A 16,923-nucleotide genomic window follows, 5' to 3' on the forward strand; every position below is an offset into this window, starting at 1 on the left:
CTCTGGTGTGTGGAGACGGAGTATAGCAGCCACCAAGGGGCAGCCTGGTGTCGGGAAGGGGCGGTCCCTGAGGCCTGATCCCCACCTGATCGAGCCGTGTCCCTGTTCAGAGAGCCAAGAGTGGGGGACTCTGCTCCTCTGGATCCAGGAGTCTAGGCCCCAAGATCCCTCCTCCCTCAGACCCAGGAGTCCCACCCTCAGGACTTAGGCATCCAGAGTCTCAATTCTCAGAGAATCGGGCATCCAACTCCCTTCCCCCATCATGGGGAAAAAAAAAAAATCCCTGGACCCAAACCCAGATATCCGAGTTCTGAGTCCCCACATTTCCTTGAGAGTTATCATCTGGTCTTGCCACAGTCTGTTCTCATCCCTCTCTTCGCTCCATTCCTCAGTAGGGTCCTTTTCCCAGAGTAGAGCTGACAAGTAGAGCTTGTCCAAGACAAGCTGAGGAAGTATCTCTCCACCTCATCACTAATCCCGGAGGGACCCAAGCCTCCCTCCACTTGAGTGTAAACCAGTTGGCACCCCTGAGCCCCTACCCTGTGCCCAGCCCCAGGCTGGACAATGCTGAGCACATGGCAGGGACCACTGCCCTCCTGGGGCTCACAGCCCTGTCCCCAAACGATGACACAGAGTGGGCAGAGCCGGGATGGGGGCAGCAGCCCAGGGAGCTGCAGGAGCCTGGGGCTGATAGCTGACCCAGCCTGCGAGATCAGGGAGGGCTTCCAAGAGGAGGGGATGTACAAGCTGTGTCTGAAAAGATAAGGAAAAGGTATTTCAGTGTAAACAGAGCATGGAAGCCTGCGTCACAAATTTAGTTTCAAGCAACAGAAGCCTCCTCTGGGGTAGGAAAGGAATTGATTGAGAGGACTTAGGATCACTCACAGATTCCCAGGAGTGATTAGAGAACCAGGATTGGAAAGCCATCAAGAACACTGGCAGCTGGCCTCCAACCATAGCCCAGCCACGATCACACCACCAAACTGGTCTAATAAGGATACGCTGGTGCCTCAGTGACCACCGGACACCAGTCATCTCACTGCCTCTGCTGCCCCAGAAACAAGCTGTGTCTTCTAACTGCTCAGCGAACAAAGCACGCCGAAACTTATTGGTGAACGACAACAATCGTGTTATGATCTCTCGTGGTTGCTGTGGGCCAGGATTTGGGGAGGGGCTCATTTGGGTGGTTGTGGCTCAGGGTGCAGTTGAGTGGTGCTTGGAGCAGGGCAGCTGGGGGCTGGGCAGGCAGCCCCCTGCCGGCTCAGACCTCTCCATGCGGTCCCCACATTGGCTAGTCTGGGCTTCCCCACAGCATGGCTGCCCCAAACGAGTCAGACTGCTTGTATGAAGGCTGAAGGCTTCCTGGAGACTACTACAGTGACCCAGGGAGAAGCGATGTGGCTTTTTCAACTTAATCTTGGGAGTCATGGAATGTCACTTCTGCCACATTCTAATGGTGACCTGTGAGTCACAAAACTGCACGGATTTAAGAGGAGGGGACACAGATCCCACCTCTCAGTGGAAAGAGTGCCAAGATCAGGTTGTCCTAGAGCATGCGGGATGAGAGCTATGGTTACAGCCATCTTTAGAAAGTAGAATCCATTCCCACTGCCAGAGCAACAAGAGATTCGCCCTTCCCTGTTTATTTGGCATCGTGAGCACCCGATTCCAAGCGAAGCAGGATTCGCCAGACTTAGGTCACCTGAGCTGCAATGGAGGCAGGAAAGCAAACATCTGTCCTTGGTTTCAACAGAGGACCATGGGCTTTCAGAGAGCAGGGATTTTTTTAAATGTGGGAAGTGGGTACAGATGCTAGCCAACTCTCCCCCCCAAAAAGTCTCACACAGTATGTAAGATAACAGGATGGAAGCAGAGAAAAGATAGAACGTGTTAATGAAAATGTATCTGTATCTCCACCTGAGGAGGCAAAGATGGAACTGGAAAATTCCTTTATTCTACAAACACTTACCTGGCTCCTCATGCCAAGCGCTGTTCTAGGCACTGGAGATACAGTCAGTGGTGACCCAAACAAAGTTCCTGTTCTCTCAGAGTTTCTGTTCTGTGCCAGAAAGTAAAAAATAAATATGTGGTGCCGATAAGTACCATGGAGGGAAAATGTAGTAAGACAAAGGAAGGAAAGAGTGGTGGGGATAGCAGGAGTTGCTAGTTTAGATAGGATAGTCAAGGGAAGCCCTGTGATGAAGTGGTGGAGTAGAAATTTGAAGCAAGTGAGGGAGGGAGCTATGGCGGGAAAGAATGTCCCAAGAGAGGGAAGAGTAAGTGCAAAGGCCCTGAGGCTGGAAGATGCCTGGCATTGGAGGAACAGCAAAAAAGCAAAGCAACCTGGGTAGCAGGAGCAGAGCTAGCTAGTCGGGGAAGAGCGGGGGAGATGGGGTCAGAGAGGCATGAGGAATGAATCAAGGCCCTTGTGCGCCATGGAAAGGACTCCAGCTTTTACTGGGAGTGAGAGGGGCCATGCAAGGGTTCTGAGCAGAAGAGTGACAGGGGCTGACTCACATTTTAATGGGACCCCTCTGGCTGTTTTGTGGAGATGAATTGTAGAAGACAAAGGCGATGACATTTCAGTACTAGTTTCGGCAAGTCCTCAAGGACAGAGGAACTGTGCTGGTATTTATGACTTCCCTGCTTCCTACACATGTCATATAGTCCTCCCTCACCTAGATCCTCACCTTCTTGAGGAAGGTGGAAAGGGGGTGCTGATGAGAGGGTGCCTATCAGCCCAAGCAATAGGTGCACTAGCGAGCCAGGGCCAGAAGAGCCGGGCAGCGGGTGCCTGGGGTCACTGTGTGTAAGCTGGTCCCAGGAAGTGCTTTGGTCCAAGAGCAAGTATGCATGTGTGGCCAGCCTGGGTGGGATTTGCAGGTGAGCCTGTGTGCTCCTGCCTTTGAGCCTTGCACACCTTCCCTGAGTGCCTGCTCTGTGTCTGGCCTGTGCTGGGCAGTGCTGGGGACACAACAGTGACCGAAACAGCCCTGGCCCTGCCCCTGCCCTTACTGGCTCACAGCCCAGATCCAGTCCCCAGAGCAATGACCCAGTGTAGGCAGAGCTGGAGTTGGGGAGCTCAGCGAGGGTACCTGACCCAGCCTAAGAGATCAGGGAGGACTTCCTGGAGGAGGGGGTGGTTTGGCTAACACTAAAAGATCACCTGTCCCACTATAACAATTGCTCTCCTGTATGGACAAGTAGCCTTTACCAATCTGACCTATAACTCAAGGCTGACCTGTAATCTAAGCCTTCCCTGGTGTTTGACCAGTGACCCTCTGCCACTTCCACCCACCCAGGTCTGATCAAAGGCCTGGGGAACCTCTCCCAGCATGACCAGCATCCCCTATCCTGAACAGTGTCCACAGCTAGCTTCTCCCTGGTAACCAGTGACATCTCCATCCCCGCAACCAGCATCTGGGGATTTGGTCCCAGTCAGGCCTGGCTTGTGAGGAGTCTTGGACAGTCTGATCTGTGATCCCAAGTCTGACCTGTGACCCTTCCTTCTGACCCATGGCCAGGCTCCTCCTCTCTTCCCTCAGGTGCCCTGGCTTCCTCCCCTCCCCCACTCACCTGCTCCTGCCAGCCTGATTCCCTTCCCCTCCCCCCAAGGTTGGGAGGGAGTGAAGGGAAGAGAAAGGGAGGAAGGGGGGTGGCATTCCTGGGATTCCCAGGATGGGGGGAAGAGAGGGAGGGCCCTAGGAGGAGAGCTGAGGAAAGAGCACCCCGCAGCCCCCACTCCCCAGCATCAAAGAGGCCTGGGCAGAACCAGGGTTTGAAGACCATTAGATATAAGAGATTGAACTGGTGGGTTCCAGGCCACTGGTCAGACAGGAAAGCAGCTGGCCACAGGGGAGGGCTCACAGGGCATACTGGGAGAAGCTGTTCTAGGCCACTGGTCAGGCTGGCGACTGCTGGTTGTACTGGGAGAGGCTAGTGCAGGCCACTGGTTGGACCAGGGCCAGCTGGTTTAAAGGATGAAGTGAGCCCAGGCCATGGGCCATAGTGGGAACGAGACCCCCGGTCAGAATGAGGGGGAGAGGGTCCGCGGTTGTCCAGTGATGTCCAGCTCAGGACACCGGCTGGACTGGTCAGTCAGGCCACCCGCCGCGGGCGCTGGCCAGCCCGAGCCTGAGCCTGACACCCTGGGGCCTGGGGGCAGAGGGAGCCCTGCTCCGGGCTGAGCGCTGGGAGGTCGGCTCCGGGCAGTGGGAGGTCCTGGCCCGGCGCCCGGGTTTGGGGGGACAAGGGGGGCCGGGAGGGCGGGGCGGGGCTGCCCGGGGCGGGGCCTCTTTGCTCCAGCCCCGCGGCCGCCGAGCTCCAGCCCGGGCTCAGTCCCTGCCGCAGCCGCCGCCGCCGCCGCCGCTGCTGACAACGCCTTGAACATGGAGCCCCCGGACGCCCGGGCAGGGGCGCGTAGGGCCTCGCAGCTGCTGGTGCTCACGCTCCTGCTGGGGGCGCAGCCAGGTAAGGCTCGGTCTGAGAGCAGGGCGCCACCGGCTGGGGGCGGGGACGGTGGGTGGGTAGCCCCTGGGGACCCCACGAAGGGAAGAGGGCAGGAGCTTTCACCGACCCCAGGAAGCCAAACTTGGGGACCCCAGGGAGGAGGGATACGGGAGCATAGGGACATAAGGAGAGCTAGGCAGAGGGGCTCAGGATACACAAGAGTTGCTTCCAGACGACCTGAGAAGTTGGGACTCAGGAGTGCGGGGGGCTCTCGGCTACCTCCCCACTCAGACCTTGGGAACTACCCCCACCCCTACCCCCACCTGGGCCCTACTCCCTCAGACACAGGGCCAGGCCCCCAGTGGCTGGGGTAGCTTTCCCCAGGACAGAAGAGACCAAAACAATGCTCCCCGCTCAAAAGTTGTCAAATTTTGAGAAGATCAGGGACTCTGTGGCTAGAAACCAGGAAGTCACATGCATTTGAGGGTCCCTGGGTCTAGATCGAGAGCCCAGATTCTAAGGGACCCCCCTCCCTCTCCATCAGAAAGAGCTGGAGCAATGGCCCTGGGCAGTGACAGCGGAGCCAAGTGGGAACCAAGTGTTTCCGAGTGACACTGCCCCCTTCCCAGGGCCCCAGATAAATCCACACACCTGTGTGGTTGGGGGATGGGGGTGGAGGATGAGGCTCTGAGGGGCTAGCCACAGAGGGACAGAGACACCAGAGAACTGGGGAAGAAAGAGATCTCTCCATTTATCCTTGCTGTCTGCTGCTCAGCCCGAGCCCCAGGCACTAGCCTGGCCCCACACTCCCTCCCATGGGGCAGGCCTGGGCCAGAGGTGGGTGCCTGGGAATCCAGGCCCCTGGCACAAGCATGGCCAAGAGTGGATCCCCAGGGGCAGAGCTGGGCCAGGCTGGGCGGGGAAGGGAAGGGAGAGTCTAGAACTGAGAGCTAATGCCAGGATGCCAGCCCAGAGGGTGACAGAGCTTGCTTTCCTGATGTGAGCACCTCTGTCTGCCAGGGTCCGGGGATAGGAGTCCGGGCCCCAAGCTCCCTTCTCCCTCGGGATGCAGCATCCAGGGCCTCAGTCCTATTCTGTTCTGAAGTGATGCACTGCTCAATCAAAGAGTTAGAGGGGCCAAGGGGCGGGTAGGGGGCTCGGGCAGGTCTGAGCCAGCCTGTCCCTCCCACATTCCTGAAACCTGCCCAGCCCTGTCCCCCTCACCGCGCCCACACAGCCATCCCGCCTCAGCTCTGGCCCAGCCCCAGCCCCCCACTCCTGAGGGAGAGACCCAGAGGCAGGGCTGAGGTACATGGAGATGGTGAGAGACACAGAGGCCATGGAACTAAGAGCTGGAGACCCAGGGTGAGGGACACACATGCAGAGGTGGTGACTAAGAGATGGAGAGGCGGTGATCTCCATCACTGGGACAGGCCGTAGCAACGCAAAGTGCTGGAGGCAAAGGAACAAGACCGCCCTCGCCCTGCCCTCGAGGGGTGTTTGGTCTGGTGAGAAAAGTCAGGACAGACACGCTTTTAGCCCAAGAGGATTGAATGGAGGCCCCCGGGGCCCTGTGTGGCCCAAGGGAGGAGCCCTTAGTTCTGCAATTGAGGAGAAAGATGGAAAGAAATGCTAATGAGATCTGAAGCTCAGAGATGCAGAGATGAGAGATTAAGGGAGAAGAGGAGGGACTGGGTCTGAGGGAGGAGGGACTGAGGACTTGGACTCCTGGGTCTGAGGGAGGAGGGGGCTGGTGGCCTGGACTCCTGGGTACTGGCAGAGGAGGGGCTGTGTTTGGAGGGCTCTGCCTATTGGTGGCGGTAGGAGAGAGCTCAGTGGCCCAATCCCCACAACAGGTGCCAAGGCTGAGGTGCGCCTGTCTGTGCCCCCCCTGGTGGAGGTGATGAGGGGGGATCCTGTCACTCTGGACTGCACCCCCTCGGGGACTCATGACTATTTCATGCTGGAATGGTTCCTGGTGAGTGCTGCGGGCTGGGGGCCAGGGGATGACAGAGTGTGGCCTTGGAGTCAGGGCACAGCGGACTGCAAACCTTCATCCCTCATCAGAACCCGAAGGACCCTAGGAGCTCCACCAAGCTGCCTTTCCATTTTACAGATGGGAAAATGGAGGCCCAGAAAAGGGAAATGCACTCTCCAGGGTCCTCTGATGTCTGAGCACAGCTGAGACTAGAATGAAGAAGTTCCCCTTCAGAGCGCTGGCTCTTGAGAGAGAACATTCAGAGGCAGACACCCAGAAAGCCAGAGCCCCAGGGTGAAACAGGGCAGGTGAGGGAGATGGAGAGGTGGGAACAGAGTGAGATAGAGAAACAGAGGAAAATGTGGCAACAGATAGGGTGCACGGGTGGGAGGGGTGGAGAGAGGGGCAGAGGGACCAGAGAGAAAGATAACAAGAGGCAAAGAGACCCACCAAGTAGCAGAAAGGAAAGGACACAGACAGAGACGCTGCGGAGGGGTGGGCCAGCCAGGCAGCCCCTCAAGATGAGGCGCTGGCCCCCCCTCCCACAGGCCGACCGCTCTGGGATCCGCCACCGCCTGGCCTCTGCCGAGCTGCAGGGCTCTAAGCTCCAGGACAAGGTGCATGATTCCCGGGGCCGCAGCCCTCCATACCAGCTGGACTCCCGGGGGCGCCTGGTGCTGGCCGAGGCCCAGGTGGGCGACGAGCGGGACTATGTGTGCGTGGTGAGGGCGGGGGCAGCGGGCACCGCCGAGGCCACCGCGCGGCTCATTGTGTTTGGTGAGTATCCGAGGGTCCCCCCCCAACCAAGGGGCAGGCAAGGGAGAGCCACGGGAAGGGGCTCCTGATAGTAACATCTCTCCCACAGCAAAACCAGAGGACACCGAGGTTACCCCCAACAAAGGGATATTGTCTGTGATGGAGGACACTGCCCAAGAGGTACCTGGGCTGGACCTTCATTCCAGGGTTCTGAAGGAGGAGGGGGCTGGGGTCCTGGACTCCTGCATCCTGAGGTCGGAAGGGGCTGGGAACTTGGGCTCTCTAGTCCAAGGAGCAGGGGCCTGGGAACTCAGCCCAGGTCCCGGGGGAGTAGGGGTCTGGGAGCTTGACTCCTGGGTCTGAGTAAGAAGCCCCTAAGGGGGCGAGGGGACCCAGACTTCAGGATCCTGGCTCCAAGCCCACTGTGGGGCCCTGTGTCTGCCCCAGATTGCCACCTGCAACAGTCGCAACGGGAACCCAGCCCCCCAGATCATGTGGTATCGGAACGGGCAGCGCCTGGAAGTGCCCATGGAGATGAACTCCGGTGAGCTAAGTGCACAGGAGGAGCCTAGCTAATGGGGTGGGTGGGGCAGCGGCCTGGCTGGCTGATGGCCTCTCTCTCTCTCTCTTTCCCTCTCTCTCTCCCTTCCCCTCTCCCAGAGGGCTACATGACCAGCCGCACAGTCCGGGAGGCCTCAGGCCTGCAGTCCCTCACCAGCACCCTCTACCTGCGCCTCCGCAAGGCCGACCGGGACGCCAGCTTCCACTGCTCCGCGCACTACCGCCTGCCCACGGGCCAGCACGGCCGCCTGGACAGCCCGGCCTTCCACCTGACCCTGCACTGTGAGTCCACGCCGGCCCGACCCTCCCCTCTGGCCTTCCACTCCCCTACCTCATGTGACCTGGCCTCTGACCTCTGACCTCAGATAGTAGCACGAGCCCCTTCCTGACTTCTGACCCCACCCCCATGGCACCCTGAACCCCCTGGAGTTTTGTGACTTCACCTGTACCCAACCCTTTCACATCTTTGAATTGGTTCCCCCGAATATCACACTGACCTGCCACCTGTGCTGACCTCTGACCCTTGACCTATACTCTCAGCTTGTCTCAGCCTCTGACCTCTAGTCCCTGATCTCAGAATAAGTTGAACCTGAGCCTTGAAAGCTATGACCTCTAACCTTTAGCCAACCATAGCCTTTTCCTTTGCTGAGACGCTGACCTCTCTCCCTTCATCCAGCCCTGCCTTTTATCCTTGACCCTGATCGTGAGTCTGCCCTTTCCCTTAGATCCCACGGAGCACGTGCAGTTCTGGGTGGGCAGCCCGTCCACAACAGCGGGCTGGGTACGTGAGGGTGACTCTGTCCAGCTGTTCTGCCAGGGGGACGGCAGCCCCAGCCCAGAGTACACGTTTTTCCACCTTCAGGTAACTCACTCCATCATTCCCTTGGAACTGCCCTGACCTCTGTGACATACTCACCTGCACCAACTTCTAACCTTTCCCTTGGGCGGCCCCTGGCCTAGCAAGGCACCAGACGGGTGACCCCGGAGCTAACAGGACCTCCGACCTCCGATCTGAGAGAGTTCTGACTTAACGTGGTGCCTGCCTTTGGTGGCCCCTGGCCTAGAATGCCCCTGCCAGTCCAGGGCATCTCGTGAACTGAGTTCCTCATTCCTGGCCACCCAGGACAAGCAGGAGGTTGTGCTGAAAACAAATCTGGAGGGGAACTTGACCCTGGAGGGGGTACAGCGGAGCCAGAGTGGGACCTACGGCTGCAGGGTGGAGGACTACGACGCTGCTGAGGACGCGGAGCTCTCCAAAACCCGGGAGCTGCACGTGGCCTGTGAGAGCCCCGGGAGAGCGGGGAGGGGGGCCCGGCGCCCGCTGCCTCCTCACCCCCACGCCCCGCAGCCCTGCTGCCACCCCTTTCTCTCTACTTCCATGGTCCCTGCCCTGACCCAGATGCCCCAGCCCCCTCCAGCCTCCAGATTGCTGCCTTTCCAAAACCCAAACCTGACCTTTCCCTGCTCGGAACCTACCATGGCTCCCCAGTGCTCTCAGGAGAAAACCCGCCCGCCTCACCACAGCCTTCAAGGCCCACCTGGCAGGCTTCACCTTTGGCAGACCCTTGTCCCCACCTAGGCATTCTCCCCATCACACTCCAGGCCCCTCTCATTCCTATGCTAACTCCCCATCCCCTCCACTGCCTATTTCTAACCAATCTCTTGGGTCCCAGTCTTCTAAGAAGCCTTCTTGGTCCACCTGCACCCAAGTCCTGTGCGAAAGCTCTGTCCCTTCTTGGCCTTCCTTGTACCTCTCTTCCTGGGGCGAGACCCTCTGCCAGATCTTTGAGACACCTCTGTGAACAAGACAGACCAGTCCCCACCTTCACAGAGCTCTGGGCCCAGTCGGGGAGGCAGATGGTAAATGCTGAACAAGACACTTTGAGTAGCAATCCTGCAGCTACAGCGACTAGCACAGAGTGATGGGATAAGGAGTTGGCCAGGCGAGCGGGGATTATGTTAGATGGAGAGGAGGTTGGTTATAGGCTGCGTCCCTGAGAAGCAGATTCTGACCACAGGTGGGAAATTTATAAGGAATGCCTTGGGATTCACGTCTGTTGGGGGGTGAGGAGGGCAAGGAAGCAGGATTGGGCAGAGGGAGAAGTTGAGCTTCAGTCTAAGGAAGGCTTTGGTTGGCCTCACAGGGCACCCGGAAGCTGGGATGTCCCCAGATGAGGTGAGGGGGTGAGGCTGTTATACTCCCACATCAACCAGTCATTGGATGTGCGCTGCGTGGTGAAGGAGGGGGCATGACCTTGAGCAAGGGGCTCTGTGCAGCCCGAGCAGTTCCCAGAGAGGGCTGACAGCTGAGGGCTGACAGCTGACATCCTTCTCAACAGCTGGGGAAACAAATCCTTCAGTGCTGAAGGGGAAATCTGAGTGTCTACAACAGGGGGACAGAGAGGCCTCTCTGAGAAAGGGACATTTGAGTAGGAAACCAAAGAATGGAATCAGAAGTATGAAGAACCAAAAGAAGTACATTCCAGGCAGCGGAAGCAGCAAGTGCAAAGGCCCTGAGGCAGGACCCAACTTGGCATACTAGAGAATGACAATGAAAGTATAGGGTAGCTAGAGCTCAACAAACAAGAGGGGAGGGTGGGAGATGAGGTCGAAGCAGTGAGCAGGGGTCAACCAGGCAGGATCTTTAGGCTTCATCAGGGAAGTTGGCCTTTATGCCAAGGGTACTGGGGAACCAGTGCAGGATTTTAAGCAGAGGCAAGGGCTGACCCAGGTGTGTTTTGGAAAGATCCCTCTGGTTGCTCAGCAGAGGATGGACCAGAGAAGATGAGAGTCTTGCCCAGGAGGGAGACCAGTGAGGAGGTGATTGCAGCAGTCAAGGCAGTCAGACCCCGGAACAGAGATGGAGAGAAGTAGAAGGATACATCTGGAGGACAGGGCAGAGGGAGTCTTGATGGAAGAGTGGGCAGTGTGGAGGAGAAGGCCAGGGTTTGGGTGGTAAGTCAGATAAAGAACACCTCACACCTCTGAGGTTATCCACTAACCTTGAGCGCAGACATCAGCTCTGGAGGCAAGTGGTCGAGGAGGGCATGTGTTCGGGAGCTAGACTCCTAGGTCTGGCCTCGAGGGCTTGGATGGGACAGCGGAAAGTTTGTGATGCCAGGGAGAATTTGGCATTCTTTTCTAACATTTGTCCGTTCATGTCTGCACCCCCTAGCAGCCCTGGAGAGCCCCTAACCCAGTGGGTGAGGGCCCGGGGAAGGTGACAGTCTGTACCCCTCTCCAGACCTGGACCCGCTGGAGCTCAGCATTGGAGAAGAGCTTTCCCTGCCCCTGGGCAACAGCACAGCCGTGAATTGCTCCGTGCAAGGCCTGCCCACCCCAACCCTGCGCTGGACCAAGGTGAGAGGGAAAGGCTCCCCGCCCAGCACAGAACCCCGCCTTCCATCAGCCCCTCCCCTCCTCTCACAGCTGGCCCCGCCTACTCTTTCTCCCCACCCAGGACTCGGCACCCCTGGGGAATGACCCCACGCTCTCCCTCCGCTCCATCACCTTCGATTCCGCTGGCACCTACGTATGCGAGGCCTTCATGTCCACTGTCCCCCTTCTTAGTCGCACCCGGAGCTTCAAGCTGCTGGTCCAAGGTTCGGGGTTGGGGCAGGCTTGGATGGGGACAGTGGGGGGCACAGGGGCCAGGACAAATGAGACATGTCCACACCTGGTCCTTCTCTCTCTCCTCTTTCTCCCCTACTTCTTCTTTCCCGGGGTGCCTCCCACTCACTCCCTTCCTGCCCCACCACCCACAGGGCCACCAGAGTTAAGGGCAGAGGAGACAAAGCCTAAAGCAGAGGGCAGCTGGACGGAAGGAGACGAAGTCAGGCTGACCTGCTATGCCCGCGGCTACCCAGAGCCCAAACTCAGCTGGAGCCAACTGGGCGGCAGCGTAAGGGACCCTTCCCTGCACCCTGAACCCTCTGGGACCCAGGAAGCGCCCCCTCCCAAACCCCTCAGAAGACCCTGCCCCCTTGACAGTCCGAGCATTATGCTCCCCTCCATTTCCTCTTCACCTCTGCCCTCACCCCGAGCCCTTGGTCCTGAGCCTGGGCCTGACCCGCGCCTCCGCAGCCAGCAGAGCCGGCCCCCGGAGAGCAGGGCTGGGTGAGCAGCTCCCTGACCCTGAAGGTGACCAGTGCCCTGAGCCGAGATGGCGTCTCCTGTGCGGCCTCCAACCCCCACGGGCACGACCAGCACGTCTTCCACTTCGGCACTGGTGAGTGAGCACAGGGGTGGGACAGGAGCTGGGTGTGGGGCAGACGGGGCGCTGCTGGCTGACTCCTCCTCCTGCGTCCTGTCCCGGCAGTGGCCCCCCAGACCTCCCAGGCTGGAGTGGCGGTCATGGCTGTGGCTGTCAGCGTGGGCCTCCTGCTCATCGTCGTTGCCGCCTTCTACTGCATGAGACGCAAGGGCCACCCCGGCTGCTGCCGGCGCAGGGAGAAGGGGTCTCCGTGAGTGACCTTGGAATGGACCTCTCTAACCCGGCTCTGACCTCGTCCCTAGCCTCCACCCCAAACCAACCACATCCCCAACCCCAGCTCCATCGCCAAATAAAACGCCATCCCATCTCCAACCTCTAACCTGGTCCATAACCATCCCCTCCCCCACCCCATCCCCAGTCTCATCACTGCCTCAGATCCTGACCCCACCCCACTCCCAGCCCCAACCCATAACCATGTGCAAACCCACTGCAAATTCAATTTAACCACATCTGTATCCCCAACCTCCTCTCCAACCCCAACTCAGTCCCAACCCCAAACCCAGCCCATAACCAGCCCCGAACTCAACTCCTACCACATCTCCATCCCCGAGGCCCCCTCCTAACCCAGTCCCATTCCTAACCCCACACCCATCCCCATCTAACCTCATCTCCATCTGCAACCACATGGCCACCCTCAACTCCAATCCATGGCCACCCCCAAACCCATCCTCAAAACCCACCCCAACTACATCACCAGCTCCAATTCCAACAGCATCTTTGACTGTAGCCCCACCCCATCCCTAACCCCAGTGCCATTACCACCTCTGACCCCATCCCCAGCCCATTCCCACCCATGCCCAAGTCCATCCCCATCCAACACACCCCAGCCCCAGTTCCTTCCTTGGCCATGACCACCTCCAACATGCTTGCCTCCTACCCCTAGGCCACCCAGGGAACCAGAGCTGAGCCACTCAGGGTCAGAGCGGCCAGAGCAGACGGGCCTTCTCATGGGAGGTGCCTCTGGAGGAGCCCGGCATGGGAGCGGTGGCTTCGGAGATGAGGTGGGTGAGGGCCTGGGCACCCTGGTGAGAGGGTGGAATGGTCTCTATGGGTCCAGGCTGACCTCTCCATCTTCTCCCCAGTGCTGAGCCTGAGGACTGCCCAGAAGCAGCCATGAACCTGATGTGGGGTTGAGGGGATCAGAAAACCAGCCCTGCTCCCGCCTCCGCCTGGCCCTGCCTTCCCGGCCTTCCCTTTTCCCTCTCAGACCCTCCCTTCCTTCCTCTGTAAGCTGGGCAGGGACCACAGCAGCCTGCTGCTGTTGGGAGGGAGGGAACCTTCCTCTAGGGAGTGTGACTCTCCCAGGCCCCAGAATAGCTCCTGGACCCAAGCCCAGGGCCTGGCCTGGGACGAGCCTCTGAGGGTCGGCTGGCCGGGGCTATTTTTACCTCCTGCCTCCATTGCTGGTCCCCCCACCTGACGCCCTGCTGCATAGTCTGACACTGGATCCCCGCCCCTGCCCCCGCCCCATCATCTGTGGACACTGGAGTCTGGAATAAATGCTGTCTGTCACGTGGACCCCATCCTGTGGCCAGAGCCTCCTCTGGGGGATGAGAGGGGAAAGGGATGCAGGTGATGCGTCCCTCCCCACTGGCCCTCCCGCCTCCTTGCTGGACCTCAGGAGAAATCTGATGTCATGGAGCAAGAAATGAGAGAGAGGGAGAAAACACAGGGTGACTCAGCTGGATGAGGGTGGAGGAGAGAGATGCTGGGGGTCCAGAGGGAGCTGATCCTGGATCCTGAGGACCAGTGCCTGCTTGGGGGTGGGGTGCCATCCCTGTAAGTAAAAGTTCCCAGTCTCTCTTGCCAGAGACCCAGAGGTAATTGAAGCTTCCAGAGGAAAAGCTCTTTCTGAGCTGTAGAGTGGATGGAATTAGGAATTTAGCTGCCTCCTCTGGGGCCAGCCTGGTGCCTGCAATTGAGGATTCCCTGGGGGAGGAGGGGTGGCTTGGAGGAACCCCAATGAAGGTGCCTGGGGCAGAGAGAAGAGAGGCAGAAACAGTGAGGCCAGCTAGAGAGATTTATGGAGGCCAAGGAAGAAGGATTTGACAGCAGGATGCTGAGGTTTAGGGGGAGGCAGGAGAGATGGACTGGAGCAGCTCAGAGATGAGAAAGACCCGTAGAGTCAGACAGACAGGGATTTAGGGGGAGAGAGGCAAAGACAGACAAATCCAGGCATACCATAGACATATTTCAGGTTTGGTTCCAGACCACTGCAATAAACCGAGTATCACAATAAAGCGAGTCATACAATTTTTTTGGTTTCCAGTGCCTATAAGTGATGTTTACACTCCACTGCAGTCTGTTAAGTGTGCGATAGCATTCTGTCTGAAAAAACAATGTACATACCTTAACTAAAAAGTATTTTATTGTTAAAAACGCTAACCATCATCTAAGCCTTCAGTGAGTCACAGTCACATCAAAGATCACTGATCACAGAGCACCTTAACAAGTATAACAATGAAAAAATTTGAAACATTGCAAGAATTACCAAATGTGACACAGAGACAGGAAGTCAGCAAATGCAGTTGGTGCAGATATCACCGCTGGACACAGGGTTGCCACTAACCTTCAATTTGTGAAAAACACAGTATCTGCGAAGCACAATAAAGCAAAGCAGGGTAAAGCGAGGTAGACTCAGAGAAGGTCAGGAACACAAAGAACTGGGATTCAGAGCAATAATTCCAGTTAGAAAGGGAGAGGAAAATATGTTGAAAAGAAGGAGCTCTGAAACAATGGGAGGGGTGGACAGGTGTGACCTTGGGCAAGTGACTTCATCTCCACCAGCCCATCACACTTGGACCGTGGTTGGCACTGTGAGGAGTGCGCGGGACCATCCCTGTTCAATGCATGATTGGAGGTCTCTGCCAGCGGCATCACCTCTCTGTCCTCAGTCTCCTCGGCCACAAAAGGGACAAAGTGGGATCTGGGGCTGGGGGAAATTGGAGAGATGCGATGAGAGCCTCTCCATAGGCAACTGAGCGGATGCCCAGAAGTCCCCTGAGTAGAAGAGCTCACGGGCCTAATTAAGGTGCTCAAATCCCATGGTTTATTGAATCGGATTAAAACCAATGTGAGAAACCAGAAATTGACATAACATTGTAAACTGTACTTCAATTAAAAAAAAAACAATAAAAGTTCCCACCACCTGAGCTCGGGGGTACACGTGGCTCTCTTGTCCTGTCTCTCACCATCCCGCTCCCAGAGTTGAGGGGGAGCCAGGAGATTCTGCACCCAGAAGGTACCAGGATCATGAGGTGGCAAATAAGATCGGCTGCAACTGTAGCTGGCAGAAAACAGACTTGGTAGCCATGGCTTCTACCTGCCTGCCGTGGGCACAGGACTCATGGAGCAGAGCGGGAGTCACCAATGGGAAGCACGTCAAGGACTCAGATACCTGGAGCTTCTAGATCTTTCCACCCTTCCCATCTACTTTCAGCTCACATTCTTAATAGGTTTAACAAGCCTCATGAGTTGCTTCTTAATCTGCATCCTTCGTTTCATCTGTCTCCTTATTTGTGTGGATTTCTTGCTTTCTGTCTGGCAGAACTGAATATTCTTTAAAAATAAAAATTAAGCAGTTGAGGAGAGTAGAGTTCAGTGGTAGGGTGCGGGCTTAATATGCATGACGTCCTGGGTTCAATCCCCAGTACCTCCATTAAAAAAACCCCAAAAAACAGCCAACATATAGAGGATTCTAGGGTATCGGGGATAATTTGCTAACTGTGGAAAGTGTTTAGTGCAAAGCCTGGAACGTGTTCAGTATGTGGTTATTATTATTGTTGTTGTCATAATTATCATCATAATTCATGGAAAATGGAGGGACAGGGAGAAAAGCCAGGAAGGGACCAGGTGGAGAGAGATACCACTCTAAGGGCAGATATTGGTGAGGGGAGGTTTGGGGAGCTGGAGGGAGAGCGAACATATGGCTTGGAGGAGGGGAGAGAGAGGGGACCCCAGGGACTAAGGGGTGCTCTGCCCAGCACCAGGTCCCTGATGTAATGAGGGGAGGGGCTGGGCCTGCCTCCCAGAAGGGCATACATTTGCATAAGATCCCTCATCTGCATTGCATCCCAGGCAATTTGCATACAGATGGTAGCCTGCACCCTCCTCAGTCTGACCCCTCCTTTCACCTTGGCCAAGGGTCTAAGGGAAGGGGAGAGGGGGAGGAGGGAATCATAGGATCTGTGGTTCCAGGAAGTAAAGGCACGTTTAGGGTAGGCTCCCTTTGCTCCTCAACCTTCTGTGGCTCCCTATTACTCTCAGGAACATGAACCACCTTTCACCTGGCATTCAGAGCCTGCTAAGATGTTGCCCCTCACACACACCCACTGCTCCCTCTCTCACATGTTCCCCTATCTTTTACCTTTGTGACTTTACTATTTCCCCTTCCTGGAATGTCCTTTCTCATTTCCCCCACTGTAACAAAGCTTGTCTGTCCTTCACAGTCTGGACATCTTGAAGAACTCATAAGTTTTCAGTCCCTGTTCCCTGTCCTTGGAACTTTACTGGAATTTGTGACTCCTCTGAATCAGAGATTTTATTAGTAATGGTATGTTTCCCTGCAAATGACAAAAAAGTTGTATAAGTGAAAAGGGAAAATTATTCACTCATATAATCAGGTAGCTCAAAGGCTGATTAATCTTCAGGTATAGCTGGATCCAGGGACTCAAATAGTCTCATCAGAAAACTGTCATTTTCCATTTCTCAGCTTCGCTGTCCTCCATGCACAGGCAGGTTTTTTTTGTCTCCAGTGGCACCCATAATGCCAGATTTCTATCCTAACAGTTTAGCAACTGCCATCAAAAGAGGGTGCCCCTTTCCTATTCAACAAGAAGTCTCAGGGCTAATTCTCATTGGTCAAAAATGGGTCCCACTCCCATCCCTGAACCAGTCCTATGGCCAG

The 16,923-nt window shown here is 56.8% G+C and overlaps 1 protein-coding gene across 1 annotated transcript; it reads left to right on the forward strand.

The window, feature by feature from the left end:
• The first annotated feature begins 4,343 nt into the window (after window positions 1–4,343).
• On the forward strand, window positions 4,344–14,274 carry BCAM (basal cell adhesion molecule (Lutheran blood group)). Its single transcript, XM_031458811.2, has 15 exons — window positions 4,344–4,470; window positions 6,306–6,427; window positions 6,976–7,204; window positions 7,293–7,363; window positions 7,631–7,727; window positions 7,844–8,026; window positions 8,470–8,606; window positions 8,868–9,024; window positions 10,989–11,104; window positions 11,205–11,346; window positions 11,509–11,645; window positions 11,828–11,972; window positions 12,063–12,207; window positions 12,901–13,018; window positions 13,100–14,274. The coding sequence occupies exons 1-15, from the start codon at window positions 4,389–4,391 to the stop codon at window positions 13,103–13,105; spliced, it is 1,887 nt and encodes a 628-aa protein (XP_031314671.2). The 5' UTR covers window positions 4,344–4,388; the 3' UTR covers window positions 13,106–14,274.
• Window positions 14,275–16,923: the final 2,649 nt, after the last annotated feature.

This window comes from Camelus dromedarius, chromosome 9 (genome assembly GCF_036321535.1).
Source record: "Camelus dromedarius isolate mCamDro1 chromosome 9, mCamDro1.pat, whole genome shotgun sequence".
Taxonomy (NCBI): domain Eukaryota; kingdom Metazoa; phylum Chordata; class Mammalia; order Artiodactyla; family Camelidae; genus Camelus; species Camelus dromedarius.

Excerpts from the sequence above, each read along its gene's own strand:
- BCAM (XM_031458811.2), top strand. The coding sequence starts at position 4,389 with ATGGAGCCCCCGGACGCCCGGGCAGGGGCGCGTAGGGCCTCGCAGCTG. Across the intron at positions 7,728-7,843 it reads GCCCATGGAGATGAACTCCG|AGGGCTACATGACCAGCCGC; the intron begins GTGAGCTAAGTG and ends CCCCTCTCCCAG. Across the intron at positions 11,105-11,204 it reads CAACCCTGCGCTGGACCAAG|GACTCGGCACCCCTGGGGAA; the intron begins GTGAGAGGGAAA and ends CTCCCCACCCAG.